General features: G+C 39.2%; 1 protein-coding gene across 1 annotated transcript; it reads left to right on the top strand.

The window, feature by feature from the left end:
* Window positions 1-379: 379 nt before the first annotated feature.
* ccdc6a (coiled-coil domain containing 6a) lies at window positions 380-22142 on the top strand. Its single transcript, XM_066672781.1, has 9 exons — window positions 380-799; window positions 5655-5804; window positions 9205-9333; window positions 10429-10532; window positions 10932-11092; window positions 12424-12580; window positions 12907-13007; window positions 14559-14680; window positions 18089-22142. The coding sequence occupies exons 1-9, from the start codon at window positions 524-526 to the stop codon at window positions 18257-18259; spliced, it is 1371 nt and encodes a 456-aa protein (XP_066528878.1). The 5' UTR covers window positions 380-523; the 3' UTR covers window positions 18260-22142.
* The last annotated feature ends 1346 nt before the right edge of the window (window positions 22143-23488 follow it).

Genomic DNA, 23488 nt, shown 5'->3' with positions numbered 1-23488 from the left:
CTTTCGTGTCCTTAGGGGATTTTTATTTTTAGAAATAACTTTTAAATAGATTGGTTTTATGGAGAATTCAATTAAGTTTTGGCAATGCATCAGCCGTTTTTCTGTTCAAGTCTTTTTTATAAAATATTATTATCTTGGGAAACACACCCTAATTAAAATTAAACATGACGTATTGCTGAAGATTACCGATATTTAAGCATGTTGGAGGGTGGTTTGAGACGCCGCCTTGTTTAAAATGACTCGAAATTAGAACAGTGTCCAAATTATGAGCTACACACTAACACTGTGTACTTGTGTATGTATACATTTTGTACCTCGCAGGATGTAGGGTATGTATAGCAACAGCCCTAACTCTCGCGTTATTCTTACGTCACTCTCTCGTAGCTCTCGCAACTCTCGAGGAGGTCTCGCGCACACGCGCTGTCTCTCCTCAGCTGTCGTGCTGTTTTCTCTCTCACGCACGCACACCCTCCCCGGTGCTCGGTTCAGGTCTCCGTGGTCCGTGCTCCCCGGCGGCGCGACGATGGCAGACAGCGCCAGCGAGAGCGACACGGATGGCGCAGGCTGCAGCGGCTCAGCGCCGCCGCTGTCCTCCGGCGGTTCCTCCGCCTCAGCCTCCGCCGCGGCGCCCAAGCAGGGCGTCCTCATCTCCCACTTTCGCCTCGAAGAGCTCACCAACCGCCTCGCTTCGCTGCAGCAGGAGAACAAAGTGCTCAAGATCGAGCTGGAGACCTTCAAGCTCAAGTGCAAGTCTTTGCAAGAGGAGAACCACAGCTTGCGCAAAGCCAGCGTCACCATCGTAAGACCGTAGTTAACGTGTATGAATTGTCCCTTCCACCTTAAGTGCTGCAGCAGCCAGACTGGGTTTTGTTAAGAATGAATTTGGCTACATTTTACTCAGATTTTCTTTCTAACTTAAATGTTGCAGTAGATGAAGTTGGATTATTTTGAATTGATAAACTGTAGCACTTTGAGTCTTTTTTAGCGAAGCTAAAATAGACACCTGATTGGCCAGCTTCTTATTTAATTTATTAATTTCCACCTTAAATGCTGCAGCAGTGATGGATTCAGTCCAAAGAGACGTGATTTGGTCATACTCAAGTTTAGCTAACGTTCTGTTCCACCTTAAATGCGGCAGCAGTTGGACAGGGTCCAAAAAAGATCCAATAAAGTTGGATTCTTGTTCGGATATTGTGTCTACCTTAAACGGTGCTGCAGTTAACTTTACATTTAAGGTGGAACGGGATATTTTCTAATGTAAACTCTTTGTTTATTTGGTTTTACTTATTTTATAAGTTCGCAAAAAATGACAAGCGTCGCTAACATTGGATTCAACCCACAGGAGCAAATGTCACCTATTCATTCGCAAAAGAAAGATATGTTATATCTGATATATTAGCTTTTAATGCAGCATGTTGGTTGCTAAGCTATCTGGCATAGCTAGCGGTTAATACGTGCATAGCTAGGGTTATATATTTATTTACTTGTTACTTTATGTAACATTACGCACGTTTAATTCATTCATCTGAATGCGCTTAAGAAAACTAACGTGTGTTAGATTTTGTTAATTTTGTTAAATGGTTTCTTATTATCCAGCTTCTTTTTAAAATATTACATTTCCACCTTAAATGGTACATTGGTTACATTCTGGCGCCCCAAGCTTCGGTTCTATCACGTTGAGCTAAGCTAAGTTAGCCACAACAACAAAGACAATTTGGGCAAGTTAGCGGTGCGGCCGTTCATATGAGTGATATAACCAGCTCTGCTGACCTTCAGCGCTTGTATTCACTTGTTATATGTTGTAAAGGTGTTTGAGAATCATTTGCAGAACCAGAATTCAGCTATATATTCGAACAGCACTCAAGTGACTCATAACTGGTCACACATCTGCCAAATAAGCGCTGACCGTTAAGCTTCCAGTTTTAATGAAAAAATAAATACCGTTTTTAACGTTTGTATCCAAGTATAAAGATCTAAGATGTTTATTTTAGTCCTGCACCAATATCTAGCCACCTGCAGAAATATAAGTTGAGGAAAGCAGCAGTAATACGTTTAGCAATTCAGAGTCATTATATTATTATCTGCCAAGTAGTAAATGTCTTAATGTGTCATTAAAAATACAAACAAAGGGTACTTTTAAGAACTACTGACAAGGGACAAGGAATTGGTTATCTCTGTACATAAAAGCACCGCTTATGGACATATTTACACTTATACAATGCATATATTTTACGGATGCACTGATACCACATCTTCCCTTCTGAAAGCAACTCTATCCATCTTAGTTACTAGATAGGTGGCCATAAATCCACATATTTATATTGCTATACTTACAGATTTTATTTGTAATCTGTATCGATAAGAAGATAAACACCAACATTTTACTTCTTTATTAATTGCCTGTTAAAAAATGTAAAGTTTCAAAACCATGAAAAAATAAAAATTTCCACAATGTAGTAATAAATACAAGTAAGAAGACATAGTCTAAACTGACTGAACAGCTTTTTACACTGTCAGGAGGATATCTGTCACGACTATGAAATGCACTTTCTAAGGACTGCTGCTGACCTGTGTTAGCATTTTTCTTTGTGGTTGCTTGAATGAAGTCAATGTTCTTTGGCATGCCTTAAGCTGGGCTTACACTACATGACTTTTAGCCAGATTTTAAATATGTTTGCTTTGAAATCGCGTTTCAGACCAGTCTCAAATGTCAAATGTTTGATTTTTTTCGGTCTGATTTTGGACGTAGTCGCGCAATGTAAACTCTCCACCAACCCAAAGCTGAACGAGTCCCCTCAATGGCCAATGAGAATAGAGCACAGAAAGTAAACACAGGCACAACATTTATTACCTGTAGGAGAACATAGTGAACCACACATCATGCGGTTACAGCCTTTATTCCAACTGTGTTTTAATTTTCCATTCCACATTAAATGATGCAACACCATGGCACATGCTGTGGCTACCGCTGTTTCTGTAGAATTTAAGGTGGAACGTAGCCGCAACTATGAACTGTTCTAGTTAACTCTCTCAATGCAGTGTGCATTGACAGTTTTTCCCATCCGCGACCCAAAGATATTTTACAGGTATTTTTACCTTGGTGGATCTACACAAATAGCAGCACAAACAATAACCACGGCAAGTTGTACGTCCATATTTATGTCTCTCCAAGAACACACAAATTGCATGTTTGGTTGGGGAGTTTGCGGTCATCTAGTGTGTTATCCCTGGTCGTGTCATGTGTGTGACATTAATCAGTCTCTGTAAAAAGCAATATAAACAGTTGTGTAGTGTGAACTTGAAATACCCAGTCTGTTTATGATCCAAATTTGAGCTGCATCTAGCAGCACAAATTTGCGTCAGTATCTGCTTTACTGGGTGTGTCCCAAAAAGTGCCCTGTGTACTACATGTAGGGAATAGTGAGTAGTGGGCCATTTCCAACACACCTTTGGTATCAGTGATCTCTGTAGCCGATACCAATACTGTGATTAAGTACCAGTATTAGTGCCGATACCAATATGGTATCAGTGAAACACTAATATTTGCAGTAAGATATAGTACCAGAACAGGCTTATTAATAAGGATTGTGGGATGGAATGTATACTGTTCAGAACTGAGAGATGTGAGAAAATGTGGATTATGGTCCGAGGAAAGCCACCACACCTCACTTTGCCAGTCTCTCTCCTCTTGCTTGTTTGTTGTTTCATGCATATAATTTAACATCAAGTTTACATCTGGTCAGTTCATGGGTCATGATCATCATAAATATGCCTGGATCAGGGTTATCCATATACAAATACAAGTGTGGAATGTGTTCATCTTCTGTAACATCTCGATCGATACAAGCAATGAAGCATTTAAAACAGATTTAAATCTTATTTCAAACCATTAAAGGCGGTGTCAGATGTATTTTAGACCCATGTAAATCCATCTGTTTCGCCAAGCTACATTCAATATTTAAAACCCCTTCACATTTTAACCCAAACTCCTCTTTTTTTATAATGGAAAAGCCCTCTCATTTTAACCAAAACCACTCTTTTTTGCAGCCACCCCCCCCCTTATATTTAAAACCCCCTCTAATTTTCTCAAAAACCTTCATAATGAAGACCACTCACCATGTAAGCACTGTCTTTACATAGAAAACCCCTTTCATTTTGAACAAACCCCCAAAATCACAACACAGTGATTTGCATGATTTGTTTCTTATAGAAATGACTTTACAGTTTCATCAACTAGAGACACATTTGACCAAGTAGAAATGCCAGTGGATAATACTTTATCAGAATTCAGTGCATATATTAGTGACATGAAATGACCAGCTGGAAACGGGGTCCTGGTCTTGCTTTGGAAAGTGGAGCTGTGGAACTTTGCTCTTTGGAGAGATGGATCTCCTTTCATTACCTCTGGGAAAAGCTGGAGTGATATTTGTGATCCAGAGCTAATCATACATCATCAGTACCTGACCTCACTCACATTCTCATGACAAAATTACATCATATCTTCACAGCAGTGTTCCTGTGTCTTGTCTGAAGTCTTCTCAGAAGTGTAGCAACAGGGGAACAAACTCTGTACCTTTTTGATTTCAGAACAAATGTTGGACGAACAATGTATTTGGCCATATAGTATATAAACTGCTGAAAGAGAGAGGAACAGGATTGTAGTCTCTGGTGAACATTGTCTTTAAAACCAGTGATGTTGCATTTCTTTTGTGCTCTTACTAAAAGGGGTAACAGCATTATTCCCTAGAGCTGAGCACAGCTTAGATCTAAAACTGACTGTCCCACTGTCCTTAGTAGATTTGGTTGTACATAATTTGCCTCTGATATAAATTAGATAAATGCTAAAACCAAAGTGGGTGCTGCAAAATAATCTCTTAATTAGGGCATGACAAATGCCTCTAGCTGGAGATGGTATGAAGCTGGTATTTGGGTTTCAAGCATAGCAAAGAATAGTGGAAAGATTATGGCTTTGTTGGGGGGCTTATATTGGTGCCATTGTTTGGTTTAGGAAATTTGCAGCTTTTCACATAGGGCTGATTTGCATGTGGCTGTCTAAATTGAATTCCCACCAGGTCTGTTACCTTGATTTGGGACATTTCCGGCTTTTGTACACATTTGGGCTTATGAAACAATGACTGGTGTAACCTCTTTTGTGTATGTCATTGGTGTATCATAGTAGTAAAACAATACTAGGGCTGTGCCATATTGTACCATGCACAATAATATTGCAGAATTCTTTTACATTTTTTTTAAATTCTTTTGTGTTATTGAAATTAATAAAAGAGTTTTTCAGTGTGTTTTCAAATCGCCAAAATAACCTGAAATATTGTGATATTATTTTATGGCCATATCGTCCACCACCTCTAAATTATACCCTTCAAGTATTGGGAGACAGCCATGTGTTATTAAAACTAACATGTAATTAGCCTATTAAACAATTATCTAATTTAATGAAGCCTTTTTTTCCTTATTCTTTCTCAAATGTTTGAAAATAAGTAAATAAATCAATAACTGTAGCCTCATTTAATGTGGCACCAATTGTAACTATGCAAAATAATATCACGAATAATGCCTTTTTTTCATTATGCTGTAGTTTCATTCCTTATACTGCATCTCAAGAATTAAATCTAAAGGTGTCTTGATTGTTTTTGCAGCAAGCAAGGGCAGAACAAGAAGAGGAGTTCATCTCAAATACCCTGTTCAAGAAGATCCAAGCTCTGCAGAAAGAGAAAGAGACACTTGCTGTAAACTATGAGAAAGAAGAGGAGTTCCTCACTAATGACCTGTCCCGGAAACTCATGCAGGTAAGAGAGCAGACCAGAAAACTATAAATGAAACATGCAGAGCTGAGTGGGACATTTGAGACACCAAGTGTCAGGAAAGTCATGTCCGTGCTTGTTGTTGGAAACCCTTTTCACAAACAAAACTCAAAGTCATCAAGAATTTGGGATTTGGGTCATTCACACATGCAGCTATTAAGGGTGCATGTGTTCATACTTGCTTTGATATTCTTAGGAATGGGAGGTAATATTTTGCACAAGAGCCAGCAGCTTAATTTCTGAAACAAATTTGCAAACATGCTTTTTAATCCTACCCCAGAAAACAATGCTAAACAAATAAATGAAAAAATGTATAATCGTGTTCCAAATACTCTTGTCCTCACAAATAGAATACCGGAACTGTATATAAATCTAGATTGAAATGTTAGTGTTTCTCAATAAAGTCTTAACTTCTGTTCACACATTAACTTGGTTATTTCCCAGGTATTATAACAGACCTCAAATAGGTACATTTTCATGTCATTTCTTGAAATCATTCACACTCATGTCATACTTGGTTGAAAGTGAATGTGTGAAACACTAACTTCTGAACTGATTCTAGAACCGTACGTTTTTTTTTTTTAATAACTTTTAAAACTGGAAACCAATATTTGTGTGGCTTAAATCTGAATGTGGGATTTAGAAGCACTGATATTGATGACATGATAATTTGGACATCCAATCTTTAAAGTAGATTTCGAAGCAAGCATTTTTATTGTCTTAAATACACACACACACTGAAGTATAGGGCTGTGCCATTTTGTATCATTTGCGATGATAGTAAAAATTGAACAAAACAAAATGCATTATTCTGACTAGTTTATGCAATGACATTATGCATAATGTGGCCTAGATTAGTTATGGGAGTCATTTAGGTACCACAAGAATGGCAGAAAGTGACTCTGCTGTGGTTCCAAGAAGGGGGGAGCCAGTCATGTGGAGGGGGTTTGGTTACAAATATCAAATGTACAACAAACCACACTAGACACTGAGGATGTCTGTAACAGCAAAAGGGGGAACCAAAACTAATCTGTTTCACCACCAGAAGCACCCAGTTGTGTACAAGGAGAAGAAAAATGGCTAGAAGTGAGCTTACCAGCCTATGTGATCTCTAACCCAGCCAGGATCTACTGACCCAGCATAGCATATTATATTTTATATTTTTTGTTATTTACTGTGAAGCTTACAGGGTATTTTATGGTGTGATTGCTTACATTTGCTGTTTACACGCATGCATTCTGCAGTTTAGTATTTTGGTGGATATATTTATTTTATTATATAATTTTATACAAAATCAAAATCTTGGCAAGTTACTGTTGTGTACAAAATGACTAAATGTTTACCTTTTTTTTATTTATTTTTAGCTACTAAATTTTACTGAAAAGTTTATATTTACACTAAAAATAAAACATTAACTATTATTTTATTGCAGTTGTATTCTTGAAATCAAACTATTTATCAGTGTTTTGTCATCGACAAGAATAGTGTTATTGTAAAAATACCCTGAAATATCATGATATAATTTTAGGGCCATATCGCCCACTCCTGCTAAAGATGTCATTTGGTACCATAAAAGCTATTTAGTACCTAGTTCAAAATGTCAGCTCATAAAATGTAACTTCTTCCATCCCAGTTTGATTGGAGGAGTAGAGCTAGTGCTGGGACTTTACGTTGGGTTAGGATTCAGTTCTCCAGTGCTTTGGACACCACTCTGGATACCGTGTTTTGTGTGGTATTGGGCAGGTGCTGTGAGTAAGGAGAGACTGAGTCAGTGTGTTCTAGAGCTGATCAAATGACATGTTTTAAGGGGGATGTGTGGGTGTTGTGGGTGTGTAACTGGACAGAACTCTTGGACTAGGAGTTAGTCATTGGTGGTTTGTATAGTCTGTGTACATTACATGAGTATATCACCAGATGCCTTACAGTAACTGTACTGTTTCTTTTCATGTGTTGGGCTATGAAATGAAAGATACTGTAGTCCTCTTTTAAAGACACATTTCCTCTCTCTCCAATTGTAGACAGTCTGCCAAGATTCCTTGGGTCTAATTATTTAGTATTCAGACTTAGTGATTACATGACATTGAAGGTTTGAGATGTGTGCTTCTACAGATTTTAGCTGTGCAAGTTTATTGCAGGGCTTTAGCCACTGTTCTCAGATCCTCTTGAAGTATATTCCCAAGCTTCCAGACTTTCAAAATTGGCCAGTCACTGTAAATATTTACCCACTTGAAAAGGTTCTAAAATCTTATAGGTACTTTATCAGGGGAATGTCCATATCTTTATTGCATTTCCAACAATTGTGCTCTAGTACGCCCACAGCATAATTAAGGCAGTAGCTCAGATCAGCTGCCTGCAGCACTAAAATGCAGTGTGAAATCCAGCTGAAATTATAAATGTATGTTATCAGATGCCAAATTATTATGCAGCAGTAAATGGATGCATAATTTTGGCGTTCACAATATAACCAATAATTAATTTAGTTAAAATGAGCAGTTTGACATTTGTAGCAGCCACATTTAGATGTTTAATGCTGCGTTCCCACCTGTCTGGGGACAAAGGGGATATTGTATCATTTACAAAATGTTTGGCATGTGGCTTTAATAACTGGTATCACATGATCAGATTATGTACATTCAGTTTATTGCCTGGAGTTCTCTTGTCTTGTACTAATAGGGATCAGTTTATCTGGAGGAACCTACTGTAAAACAGCAGGCCATGTGTATGAAGATTGGCAGGCAGTTGTGTGGGGGATTGCCACAGTCTAAAGTTCAGTGAAATAACAAGGCTTTGTCAGGAATAGGCAGTGCTGGGAAGAATGCTGGCCATCTGAGTCACCTCCTCCACCGTATGTGCCTCAGTAGGACGTAGTGACACATTATCTGGATCTTAACCAGACCTTCTGTACAAATAACATGCAGGCTGATTTGTGTTCGTAATGTAGTCCATTTATTTTAGTAAGCCACAGAGTCCTGTAACCACTTTACTGGAACTGTGTGAAAGTTCCATTTTTCTCTCTTGGTGTGTTCAATTATATTCATATTGTCGCTCTTAAAAGAAAAAAGAAAACTCTCAATTTTTCAGGAGAGAAAACATTTTGTGTTGTATGAAATTCATGTATTGAATTATTGATTTATTGGACAGGGGCAAGATTAGATACTGACTAATTCGGAAGAATGTTAGTCGTGGTGAAATGTCTAAATCCTCAAGCATTTATTTCAAACTGCACTGAGTTTTGGATACTCCAGTGTCCTTGAGGCTTGTATGGCTTCATACATCTGGATAATGTACAGTCATCTGTTACACTGTGGGCATAGCTTAAAAACAATGCTGTTCAACGTCTCGCTCTCTCACTATTTTTTATTTTATTTTTTTTTGCCCTCTGTAGCTCCAGCATGAGAAGGCAGAGTTGGAGCAGCATTTGGAGCAAGAGCAGGAGTTTCAAGTGAACAAATTGATGAAGAAGATCAAGAAGCTTGAGAACGACACAATCTCCAAGCAGCTCACCCTAGAACAAGTATGTCACGTTTATTTTTAAAGTTTTCCAACACTTTGTCGAACCCTGTTCTGACTGTGTTGTTAATATTACACACCTAAATATTATAGTTCTTCAAGGGTCTTTAGTAAAAAAAAATTATTCTATAAAGATCCCTGAAAATTCGAGGAACCTTTTGCATGATTAAAAAGTTCTTTACGTCATGAAGGGTTTCTTTAGATTGATGGAGAATTCTTGAAGAAATATAATATTAAGTGTGTACAGCAAAAACTGATTCAATTTGAGTCATGGAATTTCCTTTGAAGTACTATGAGAGGGTTTGGTACATAATACTCATTCTAAAACAAAAGAAGTCAGATAGAGACCATCCAACTCTTGCAGTGCTCATGAACTTACCCCTGGAAATCCCATTTAAAGCAAACATGGTGCTTCTTCACAGCATGGTAGCTGCTTTACTCCACTCTACACATCTTTTGGTGTTGTATTTTATGACTGAATACAGCTCTGCATCAGTTTTTCTGTTCCTTGTTGCTCCGTCCGGTTCTTGCTGGAGTCTTTTGCCTGCGGCTAATTCAAGGAGCCTTTTCAAAAGACCACAGTGTAATTTTACAAGCTGCCATTGTGAGTCGCATGAAAACGAAAAGGAATTGAGTAGATGTGAGCCGAGTCGAGTAGGGTCCATGCAGTGAAAAAGCACTATTAGTGCTACCCCTCGTTAGACCTTGCTGTTATGGGAGGCTCAAGCACGAGGATGGAAGCGCTAAACCTGGATAGTGTTTACTGTTGGGACACAAAAACACTGTTAACAACAATGACATAGGTGTCTGGGAGATTATAAGAGTCTTCTCTCTGTGTGAGCGATATTGCTCCATTTCTAATATCGTTCAGTTTGGTGCTACACTACACTGACTACTGTCAGCTTATGTGACAACATGGGCTGTTACTGTTGAAAAGATGCAGTGGAACTACGTGGTTACTGTAGGAAGCTTGTGCTAGCCTCATCCCTTTTAAGGTGAAAATTGATAGAGAACAAATATGAGCAGAAGGACTAAAATGTGGGTAAAATTGTAATCAACAAAAACTTAAAGCTGTTAAAAAAAATGGGTGTGTTTTCAGCTGCGTCGTGAGAAGATAGACTTGGAGAACACTCTAGAACAGGAGCAGGAAGCCCTGGTCAACCGGCTCTGGAAGCGCATGGACAAGCTGGAGGCTGAGAAAAGGTGCTTACCTCTTTAATGTCCATAATTATTAAAGACTTATCATTTCCTGATTCCTTATCATATTACAAAAGGCCAATTTTACTAAACCCCCACCGGCCTGGATGTGTCATATTCTGTAATAAACCTATTGACCAGCAAACTGGTGTGGGACCAGCATGAAGCATAAACTTATTCATCCAAGCACTACAAAGTAGTTTTATTCAAAAATTTCAAATAAAAAATATAATATTTATTATCATTTTTATGCATGCTATATATGCTTTGGAAGAAAATTACTTATTGATGCTTTAATAAAGGAAAAAGCATAGGCCAACATCTGCTGTTTTCATGCTTATCAATTACTGTTGCTGGTGTATTTTGATTAACATTGGCCCCACCCTCTCTCTCTTTCATTGGCAGGATTCTGCAAGAGAAGCTTGACCAGCCTGTGTCAGCCCCACCCTCTCCACGGGAGGTTTCCATGGAGATTGACTCTCCTGAGAACATGATGCGGCACATTCGTTTCCTGAAGAGTGAGGTGGAGAGGCTCAAACGAAGCCTTCGCACTACTGAGCTACAGCGTGAGCAACACACACACAGAGAGAGAGATTTCACATTTATGGGTACCCCGATGTAAAATCAAATCTGTCACCATCACTTGGTTTGTATCTTTGAAAGAGAGGAGAAATTCATATCAGGTTCCACTCAATTTTTCCATCCATCCTTTCACAGTCAGAAGACTGCTCAGTGTTGTGGGCTTTAAATAATTTGGTGCTGTCAATAAGCTCCTATAGAGAAAGAGAGTTTTATTTTCTTCTGGTATTACTTTAAAAATGGATTGTGGTCATCCTAGCACATCCCACATCATTAATTATATTGGAAATACTTGGACCATGGTAGGCAGAAATTACAACCATCTCCCAACACTGAACTTTGAAAGGGGGGGAGGTCACTTATTTATTAATTAATTAATTCATTGATTATCTGTAAGCGCTTATCCAGTTCAGGGTTGCTGTGGGTCCAGAGCCTACCTGGAATCATTGGGTGCAAGGCAGGAACACCCTGGAGGGGGCGCTAGTCCTTCACAGGGCAACACACACATTCACTCACACCTACGGACACTTGAGTCACCAATCCACCTACCACCGTGTGTTTTTGCACTGTGGGAGGAAACCGGAGCACCCGGAGGAAACCCACGCAGACACAGGGAGAACTCCTCACAGACAGTCACTTGGAGCAGGAGTCAAAACCACAACCTCCAGGTCACTGGAGCTCTGTGACTGCAACACTACCTGCTGCACCACCGTGCCGCCCACTTATTCATTATAATGTTATATTTAGTTGTGGAGATTTGTTTGGATTATGGTTTTTTAGTTTAAGATAAATAAGTTTTTATCTTATTTCTGCTGAAAAGCATTGTCATTTTTACTGGCAGGTGTCTTCATAAATAAATAAATAATTATTTATTTATTTATCTATGTATTTATCTATCTATCCAATTCCCTTTGATATGGCAGTTCAGCTATGAGTTTTGATGTCAGTGTACTTTTTTTGATGAGACACTAGAGGGAGCACTCTGCATTTACATGGGTAAACAATGATGTAATAAGCTGAAGTAATGGTTTGGTAGATGTATCCTTTTATTTTTGACAGACAGATTGTAGTGTGTTATTTTATTTTATTATTTATTTATTTATTTTAATATATATATATATATATATTTTAAACCATAAATATAACCTTTATGGGATGTGCTCAGTTGACTCCAATCCCATTGTTTTAAAATAACACCAGCAGAAAACAAAAAAAAGTAAAATGCTGAAGCAATCAGATCTCTCTCTAACATACATTTTTACAGTTTGTTGCTCTTTCTCAATTTTTCATACTCATGTTCTAACTGTTCTTGTCCCAGACACGGAGAAGAGGGCTCAGTACATTGAAGAGGAGCGACAGATGAGGGAGGAGAACATGCGTCTGCAAAGGAAGCTTCAGAGAGAGATGGAGAGGAGAGAGGCTTTATGCAGGCAGCTCAGCGAGAGTGAGAGTAGCTTGGAGATGGATGACGAGAGGTACCACCATCCACAAATCAGACATTTTCCAAACAATATGTATTAAAGTGATAATTAATGGATTTCTATAAAGTCATGTGTAGCAAAGAAATTTATTGCATCATTGTTACTCAATGAACCAGTTTATGTACCATAGAATGGGTCAACCACAAGGGGGCAGTTATGTTTCACATAGGTTTAACATAATCTAATACATTGAAGCAATGACCAACTGCTACTTCATATAAAAAGGGACTAATACATTTATTATTAGTAGTTAGCATCATCGTTATTATCGTTGTTTACTTGTTTAACAATAATCTCTCTCTGACAACGTCTCTATGTAGGTATTTTAATGAGATGTCTGCTCAGGGATTGAGAGCTCGCACTGTGTCCAGTCCCATCCCCTACACCCCCTCCCCTTCCTCCAGCCGCCCAATCTCCCCAGGTATGTGTACAAAACAAACAAGCTTCACTGCTTGCAAACTGAATGCTATTTTGGGATATTTTTATTCCTATAATGTGAATAAAAAATATAGATTGCCCCATGCACTGTTATTTTATGTCTGCAGCACTGCTCTGCTTGTAACATGGGTTTGTTTTGTGTCAGGGGAAACATGGTGCAGTGACAGAGCCAAAACTGTGGTTTCAAATCTCAGGACAGGGTGATCAATGGTTTTATGTGCCATGCAATAATATAAGTTTATGCTCTTTGTTCCACCTTAAATGGCACTATAATTTATAGAATTCCCACCCACCTTAAGTTTTGAAGTTTTTTTTCTACCTTAAATAGAGCTCCGTATTCTGCTGCCAACATTAACATTAAGTTCCACCTTAAACGATTTAACGTTACATTCAAACACATTCACCTTTGTGCGCCATGAGATATTTGAAATAAACATGTCCCTTAAAAAGGGAACTCGATTATGTCTTTGCAGCAAATATTTCCACAAAAACAACACAATTGAGGATTATAAATGTTTTTACGGATTATAATTACTTGCTGAAATGTGTAGCAGTATATTTTGAACGTACACGTTTTAAAAATAGTGATATCTTTGCTTACATTAATTGTGATATTAAAGTTTAATATCTAATAAATGTGTCTATTAAATAAGGTCCTTGGATTGAGGAATACAACAGCATAAATATTCTACCTTAAATGTCTGCTGATGCAGACAAAAATGTATTAGGAATTATCCATGTTCATTTATTTCCCTGTCCTGCAGGACCTCACAGAAACTAGTGTCCTAGTTACAGGGAAACTATGCAGTCTGGGCTCCAGGAATTAATTTGTTCTTCAGACTGTGCCTTTTGACTTGGACAAGAACACTGGATGATAGTTAATGTAGGCTAATGATTATTGAAGCATAAAAGAGGGAACTACAGGAACTCTGCCAAGTCTTAAACAAATGGAAAAAGTCTGGCTGTTATCTCATTAACTGCTGTTTGAAGATTTTAAGGAACGGTTTCCTCAGCCGTCTTGAGTCTTGAACTGAAGTGGGCGATCACCATTAAATATCAAGTGATGGCCTAAATAAGGTGGAAAGAATGTAAGGGGAAACTGAACCAAATTAGGTCATTACTCATTGCTTTTAATCTAACGAAGCTTGGCTTTTTATTTTAGTTCATTTTAAAGTAGCAATACGTTTTCATCTCTGAAAGTAGCAAAAGTGATTTTTTCTTTAAAATGTGAGCATTAGAAATTATTTTTTTCTCCCCCATGTCATCATGGACGTAGTAGCCATAACTCCGTCATTTGTCCCCTGGTGTTACCAGGCTAACATGGAGAACAATAGAAATAACAGAAAGTTGCTTCACATTTTACACAGGAAATTATATAATCTTGCTTATCTCTAGCACTGTATAATGCATTATTATCTGTATTAATGAACAGCTGTTGTGTAACGCAAAAATCTTAGCTTTAATAATTTTGTTTAAAGGATTGTCAATAATAAGTTTTTGAAGTAGTTGGTGACTTTTGACCTGTGTTTTGCAGGTTTGTCATACGCCAGTCATACTGTGGGCTTCACGCCTCCAGCCACACTCAGCCGGGCCCCCCTTCCTCACTACACTCCACCAGGACTGCACATTCACCCGGGACCCTCCCATGGAGTCCAGGTACATACGCTTAAATACACACACACACTGCTAACATGGCACATCTACCTCATGGAGTATTTGAACATCAGCACTCCTTTAGGCTTACCCTGCTGTACGGTGCAAAGGCCAAGGTCTAAAAATAAGTTATTTGTCAGTGAATATTAAAAGACTATATACCAGATAATCCGCTTGCAGGAGAACGGTCAAAGGAAAGTAAGTGGATACTCGGAAAGACCTGGCAACAGCACGAAATCTGCCTCTACTGGATAAACAGAACTTAAAGTTATCATCTGAGAGACAGGAAAAAAGAATCCTGCTCCATTTTTACCTTCAGATCAGCAGAGATCCACGGTGGTCTAACATTGCTCTAACACCGTGGGTCAGAAATGATGTAGAGTTAAAAAGCTTTATTGAGAAAAGAAAAAATTACAAAACAAGAAAACAAGCCCCGAAAGTGCTGATGGTCTCAGGACAAAATACTGACCGCCCCAAAATGGAGTGTGTTTGAGATGAGTGGCTTGTGAGGAGCAGAAAATGCAACCAATTTTGGGGTGTATTGTGTGTCTTTATCTGGTCCTGAATGAATTGACTTGTATATAAGTGCCACTAAGTTAAAAAGGTAAAAAAAGAAATTCACACAGGAAAAGGACAAAGCTGTAAATCTCTCACTTTTGGTTTCTAAGGTCCTTGTGTTGTAGACACTCATATTACTGGATACAGTCTATTACCACATTTGCTTATCTACGTGAATTTCAAACTTTTGCTCATCCTGGATTCTAATATTTTGGTCTGGCTCAGATTAAATTTATTTTCATGGTCAAACTTTTACAGGTGAAGGTAAAAATATTCCTTTATTTCTCATATAAGCTGGTGTGCTGATTTTATTCCAAGCCATTTTTGAGCATTTCTACTGGTCCCTTTTTAATGAAAGCTTTACACAGAGCAGCATATGCCTCTTTGACATACAAATAATGTCAAAACATAACATAACATTGAAAGAGTAATTTTTTTTTTTAATAAATCTACCTTAAAAATCCTCTTCAATATTTCAAGTGTGCTTCAAACACACAAAGGACAAACCTGATAGATATATTTTTAACACAACAATGTGGGGGTGTTTAGAAATGCGCTCAGTTTTGCTTTATTAGAACTAGTGTTGGTATGATAATCATAAAATCACTTAATTTTGAATTTTAAAATCACTTAATCAGAGCAAGAATATTGCTGAATACCAATATTTTCATTATTTAATATTAGTGCAGTCATGTATGTTTGACTGGTTCCATGTGGTTCACTAGTTAAAGGAGAAAGGATGATATACAGGGGTTAGACAATGAAACTGAAACACCTGTCATTTTAGTGTGTGACGTTTCATGGCTAAATTGGAGCAGCCTGGTGGCCAATCTTCATTAATTGCACATTGCACCAGTAAGACCATGTGCATCCAATGGTTCAAACATTGTATCCTGAAGGCGGTGCTGTGTATCAGGACGACAATGCACCAACACACATAGCAAGACTGGTGGAAGATTGGTTTGATGAACATGAATGTGAAGTTGAACATCTCCCATGGCCTGCACAGTCACCAGATCTAAATATTATTGAGCCACTTTGGGGTGTTTTGGAGGAGCGAGTCAGGAAACGTTTTCCTCCACCAGCATCACGTAGTGACCTGGCCACTATCCTGCAAGAAGAATGGCTTAAAATCCCTGTGACCACTGTGCAGGACTTGTATATGTCATTCCCAAGACAAACTGACATTGTATTGGCCGCAAAAGGAGGCCCTACACCATACTAATAAATTATTGTGGTCTAAAACCAGGTGTTTCAGTTTCATTGTCCAAACCCTGTAGCTGGTTTTGATCCAGTAGATTGTTTTTTTTTTCTTTAAGTTCAAATATATAAGACAGACACACATGGCAACCAAACCCTGTTGTGTGAATATCAACCAAATGACAGTCTATCACTCTACCTTCAGTGCTCAAAATAAAAGCCTCATCCACTTGGCAATAAAAATGGACCTTAAAAAAACCAACACATTATGACAAATGTGCTTGCAGTTTAAATGACTTGATAAATACACACTGAAATTTTCTAAAAGAGACAAAAGGTCCATGTGATTCATAGTTTGTAATAACACAAACTGGTGATGCAATTTTGTGCTTTCTGTGCTGTCAGCAGGACTATAATAACAGTACAGTGTGCTCACACTGTGAGAGCCCCTCAGACTTGCACACTGTTCCTTTTCACCATGATGCATCTCACGTCTGTTTGTTTTTTCTTAAGTCCCTGTAGCCATTGTTGCTTTAAATGTTTTAGGATCCTTACAGCTGTTCTGAAAGGAGCTGGATTAGAGCAGAGCTGGTTGCTATGGAGACTGAATGGTTGCTGGGGGATGTTTGGTTTTGGCGACAAAAGGTTCAGGGTCCTTTTGATGTTCTGTAGTGTGCTTGACACTGTCCGCTAGCACAGATTATACCAGATCAACAGAGGAGCTGGCATCTCTCATTCACACACACTTGGTCATTCACTCGGACAATAAGTTCATGTCAAAGACTGGTTCACTTGTGCATACGCAGTTGCATTTATGCATTATTGATAAATTTTACACCTGCTTATCCAACAGTTCTAAGGGTATAAGAGGCACTTATGGGCGCACCTTAACGATAGCATGACAGAAATTTTTGGATCCTGAGAACATGCACCATCCTTCTTGCCAGCAATTAGTTGGCATTGTGCCATTTTTTTTTTTTTTTTGTAAATGCATGAAGAAAGGGATTGTGGGACTGTCTGAGATGGATGGATGGGTGGATAGAGAGATAGGAAGGACAGAATATAATATAGTGGGTTTTCCATCCAGATTTTGCAAATGTTGAAAATGTACATACATTACTGAATGGAAAATGCCCAAAATTAAAAATAAATGTTCAAATATCACAAGAAAATTTTGACATCAATATAAGGTGGAAAAGTTAGAATATTGCAATAGATAAAATAATAAAAAGCAATAGTGCTTTGTTTTTAATAAATGTTTCGAGGCATAATTTGGCTGCATTTATTGCATTAAATATTTACTACCATATTTTCTCAAGATAAATGCTGTTATATTTAAAACAATTATATATAATATTATATAACATATATAATAATATATATATATATATATATATATAAACATTTGTTTTTTTACAGCAAATAACTTGTTTAGAAACTGTATTACTCTCTGCCTCCTCCATTTCGCCATGAATAACCACTGTTATACCACATGATATATGCATCCAATCAGTGCTCTCCAGCGCTTCAGTTGCAGAGAGACAAACATCTCTGGTATGTCTCCCTCCACAGAAATCTGAACACACCATGCCCCACCAGCAGCGTTATTAACCGTTCATGACGTTCTCATTTCTTTCCCACTTTTCTCCACAGAGGCCGTCCCCAAGGAGAAGCAGCAGCCCTGACAAGTTCAAGCGGCCGACCCCTCCTCCCTCCCCAAACACACACTCCGGAGCCCAGCAGCAGCCCCTGCCCCCACTCCCTCCTCCAGCCCAGGCTGGGGTCCACTCTTCCACCTCCCAGCAGCCCCCTATCCAGCCTTAATGCATGCGTAGCGCACCACCACACATTAGGCTAGGCTACCAACCACCACCAACAAGGCCATCCTCCACTGGGCCACTGCTACAGCGGGCAAGAAAGGCAGCGGCTTCGGAGCGACTGCACAAGAGGGAGAACTGGACACTTAAGGTTTTTAGCAACAGATCTGAGGTGAACGCAGCCAGGTCTTGATTTGGACTCAAAATCCAAAACTCAGCGATTGTGTCGCGTTTTGTTTTTTTGCTTTACAATGAAAGAGATGGGGAAAAGCATATGGATGGGTTATTTAGTTTGTATTTTTAGGTTTGCTGTCCGGCACTTTCCCAACCCTGGTCCTTGTGGTTAATTTCTTATTGGCTGACTAATGGCTAAATGCATTTGACACATCAAAACGATCAAATACGACATTAAACCGGTGTAAATACAATCCCAAATAGCTGCAGTACGAGAAGGGAAATGGGAAGCGCTCTGGATAAGCACAGCAGATGTCTAAAAAAAAACTGAGGTTGATTTGTTTGTTTGTTTGTTTGTTTGTTTTTTTAGGTCGAGAAAAAACTGACATAAGGCACCGTAGAGAGGGTAAATTCAAGACAGTAACAGAAACTTGGACAGCACTTGTCGCCACTTTTGCATGTGTGTATAAAGCTGAAAGAGTGCCGTGTGAGCGTGTGTGAATTTGGTGTTGGTGGAAGTTGCTCTTTAAACGCTGACCTGAGGCCAGTTTTGCACTTTCTCTCATAACTGTTAGTCTTGGCTTTCACTTCCTATCAAACAATATGGCCTCACCAAATGGAGTGCCTACTAACAACCCAACCCACTGCAGGAAATGGGTGATGTTTCTGAATTAACAATATAGGTGTCAGCCATTACCGTGTCAGGCGCTAAAATGATTTGGTTATCATTAATAATTGTTATTATAACAAGGAAAAGGAAGGTTCGGTGGCAGTCAGTCTTGGACAACTTCAAAAGATTCACCTGAAAACTAATTGAGCATTTCTTTAACTTATTTTCCTGTACAGGAATACTTCTTTGTGGAACCTGGTCAGAGCTACTTTTCAAATCCTTAAATCTGCAGATCTACAAGTTGCAGTAGTTTCCACTGAGATTCCCACCAGAATTGAGAAACATCAACTCAGACCTTCTGCATAGTTTTCCACCAGTTCTGTAATCCTGATCTAAGATCAGACTGTTCACAGTTGTCTTAAGAAGTCAAAGCTGGTCTCGGGTCAGCAGGCATTGGGCTGCTCCTCCACACCTCCTCTCTGTCAGCTCCACCTTAAATATCCAGAGCAGAACAGGGGGTGGGGGGTGGGATGAGGAGGACAAAGCAAATGCCCTCAACTTAACTTTCACTGTCATAAACAGAATGTACCAACAGCAACAAGTGAGCTACAAGGTACTGTTTGAACAAAATTAACCTTGTTACAATTAAAAGCTTGTACAAAACTGGGGCTTTGAGCTAGTTATTAAAGAGTGGGTGTGTGTAGGAGGGCTGATCACCCAACCTTTTATTTCTTTTAAGAGTCAACCAAACAGTGAAGAATCCTATGAAGGGAAAACAGTGCCCATATCATAGCACATCTTTATTTTTTTTAATGAATGCGATTCATTCGTTCATCATCTGTAACCATTTCATCCTGTTCAGGGTCACACTGGATTTGGAGCCTAAATTACAATGATGCTGAGAGTCAGTGAGTGGACTTAAATGGCTGCAGTTCTGCCTTAGTTGATGTAGCTTGTGCCCCACCTCCCAGGTCAAAGTTTAGACTCTTCCAGGGCTGCTTTTTTAGAGAGCCCTCAACCACCTGGAGCTTGGGCCACTCCAGCGTATTTACATATTCATAGCCAACCATTCAACTAACATCTCTGATTAGTGTTGAGACTCCAAGTGCAGAGTACAATACACTACAGCCAATAAGAACAGAGAACATGTGTTACTTGAAATTGGAGGGTGGGAGCCGATGCACTGGTTTTCATGAGTTCACGGCACAGCCTACTGTCGGTTTCTTTATATGGACGGATAGTTTTTAAATGCAAGTGATTACATTTAGCAGAAACGATAGATGGACAGACCGTATGTATGATCTTTACAATGTTCCACTATAATGAAGCCAGCCAATCAGAACTCTCAGCTGTGTGATACTAACACACCTTCACTTCTCCCTTGCTGCTGAACTCAAAATCAGCGTCACTACTTTCTTCGAAGATATTGGTTGAGTGTGGCCCCCTATCTATGTCACTCTCTTTCTCACACAAATGCCCACACACTGAGCTGTGTATTAATCTGCCCTGAGGTATTTGAGTTTAAGCAGTTCAGGGAAAGCCTCTCTGGTCTCTGCTGGTCTCACCTGGTTCTGACCGGCTCTATCCAGATTGACCACCCCGTTCAGCACTGACGATGGTCTGAAGTGTGTGTGTGTGTAGAGAGAGTGAGAGAAATGTTAGGTTCTCATTGCCAAGTGAAGGGGGTGGGGGTTCTAACTCCTGCTGTAACATTTGACTGCAACATTCAAGATTATGATCACATTCAAAATCATCTGTGACAGTAGCTCAGCAGTGGCCCCCTGCAACCCCATCAACCCATTAACTCAATCTTCCCCCATCTGATGCCAACAATGTCTCAAGCTCGAAAGGCTTTGAGAACATTCACTCCCCAAATGTGCTATACTGGTCAAGAGATGCCTGCATTGGCTCGCATAGTGCTGTATTGTGGGGACAGGTAGGACTATTGTGCTGTTAGACTCACAGTTGGGTCTTAATCACTTGATAAGGTCATTGTAGTGTTAGACAATTAATACTTTGCTGTTCTGAGTTTAGCTATGGAAATTCCAAATCTGGCTTTATTCAGATCATGAATCTGAATCCATGACTAGGCTGTGTCTTTGTATTCTGGCATAAATATTTAGTACAATAGCATTCGCCTACCTTCGAACACATTTTCTTTTCTACTTCGCGCCTAGTCACCACAACAATCCTCAAATGCATAAAAACTTTGGCTTCTCTGGCTTTTAGTCGCCAAATACTTGAAGCACTATTTATTATTCCAAATGCTGACATAAAAATCACACCCTACTGAGAACGGTTTTGATAAGGTCCAGTATTTAATTCAGACTGATGAAGGGCATCTTTAAGAAAATCAAAAAAATCATATGCTTAATTAGACCGGGGCACCTATCTTAGAGAACCTTTTTGTTTACTCTCCTTCTGTGAGATCTGTGTATTAGCCAAGCCACTTTCCTTGCATTGCATAAGACAGAGTCAGAGCCACAGTGATAACAGAAGTTTGAATGGGTTTGTACAGATCTGTCCAGGGTTTGCTCTGGTGATGGAACCTGATACTGACGAGGAAAGCTCTGAGGGATGAAATCAAAACACCAGAGTACGAGACTGACCCAAGAGTCGTGCTGGGTTTCTGATGGGCATGCTCAGGGGCCTCCTGGAGGCTGCTGGGAAAATCATGTGTGTTTGCAAAATTACTGTGAGGAGTAATTCAGAAGTAGAAGAGTTCACTTGAGAGTGATGATTATATAAGAAGACTCTTGTGTGTTTTATCCTAGACACACAGTCAAAAAGTGTTAGAACATGCATTGCATATGAGTTCAGCTACTATAAGATGCACTCATTGCTATAATCCTCACATAAAAGCATGAGAATACAGCTGCACGTGAGCCTAAGGTTTTCCTAGCAAATGTCAAATGGCCAAAGGTGTGTTAAATCCCCCATCATTGAGCTGTGAGTCTATTCTCCCCTCTTCACTTTTAAGGACCACTCTCTTTTCATGCCAGCGCTACCTGAGGGTCTGTCTTAGTGCCTGTGTAGAATATTGTAAACATTTACAACTCTGCTTTATACAAGCTGTATGCCACAGAAGTGACAAAGACAAATATTAAATTAACCTTATTAATATAAAAGGTGTTTTTGATATAAATCACTGTAAAGACAGTTCTGATCAAAGCAAAAACTCACTCTGTTCTCTCCATCTTCCTTGTTTCAATGCAGGTGCATCTCAACAAATTAGAATATCATCACAAAGTTGGTTTGTTTCCGTAACTTAATTCAATGTGAAACTCATGGATTTATTACAAACATGGATTTATTACATTACATTTTAAGCTTTTTTTTGTTTTTTAAATGTTGATAATTATGGTTTACAGCCAATCAAAATCCAAAAGTCATTAGAATAATCAACACAAGACACCTGCAAAGGTTTCCTAAGCCTTTAAAATGGTCCCTTAGTCTGGGTCAGTAGGCTACACAATCATGGGCTAAGACCTCTGACTTGACAGATGTCCAGAAGCCAGTCATTGACACCCTTCTTCTGTATCCAGTAGGGCTGGCCCCTACTTTTCGGATATTCGTTCGGTGGGTAGGTATTCGGTTTATAGTTTTGAGATTTGGATATTCGTTTTACAGATAAATATGGTGATAAAGGCAACCCTCCACTCTACATGTATGTCTCGTCAACATTAAAGTCTTTAACACAGCCTAACACGCTACAGCAACCTACTTACAATGAAGCATGGCAAAGCTACGGTTCATTACTCAGCTTTACACCCTCAAAGAATCTCTGTTGTGTACACTCTGTGCCCTTAGTGGCACCGTGTAGCGCACGAGTTAGCGAACAACTCTGCGAGCAGAGCCATGCTGGGAGCCAAAGTGCAGCTTTAATTTTACAGCGGGTGCTGAGAGCTGATTTTCTGACCAATAGCTGGCCCCAAATATTCAGGTATTCGGTTTCTAATTTTGAGATTTGGATATTTTTGGATAAATGTGATTATTAATAAAGGCAACATTCAAACAGTAAAAACGGTGCTCTTCCCACTCCACCGGTATTCAGGCTCATCAACATAAAAGTCTTTGTGCAAAGCCTAACATGCTAAAACAACACACAACGAAGCGAGGCGACGCCACAGTTTATTTTGTCAGCTTTGTGCCAGAAATTAGAACACGTCCGCTCAAACTGGTTAGATTGCGTATACTCTGTGCCCTTAGTTAGCGAGCTAGTTTGCAGGTTAGAGAGCATAGCAAGTGAAGCCGTGTTTGAGCCACGGCGCAGCCTCGAGAAACGGATTTTGTTAATTACAACATTATACACTACCCCACTCAGAGTATTCACCGAAGCCTGAAAAAGGTATTCGGGACAGCCCTAGTATCCAAGCATGTTAATGGAAAGTTGACTGGAAGGAAAAACTGTGGTAGAAAAAGGTGCACAAGCAACACAGATAACCACAGCCT

The sequence above is a fragment of the Hoplias malabaricus genome, chromosome 1 (assembly GCF_029633855.1).
Source record: "Hoplias malabaricus isolate fHopMal1 chromosome 1, fHopMal1.hap1, whole genome shotgun sequence".
Lineage (NCBI taxonomy): Eukaryota > Metazoa > Chordata > Actinopteri > Characiformes > Erythrinidae > Hoplias > Hoplias malabaricus.
The sequence above is the reverse complement of the archived record's forward strand: the minus strand, read 5'-3'. Positions and strand labels throughout refer to the sequence as shown.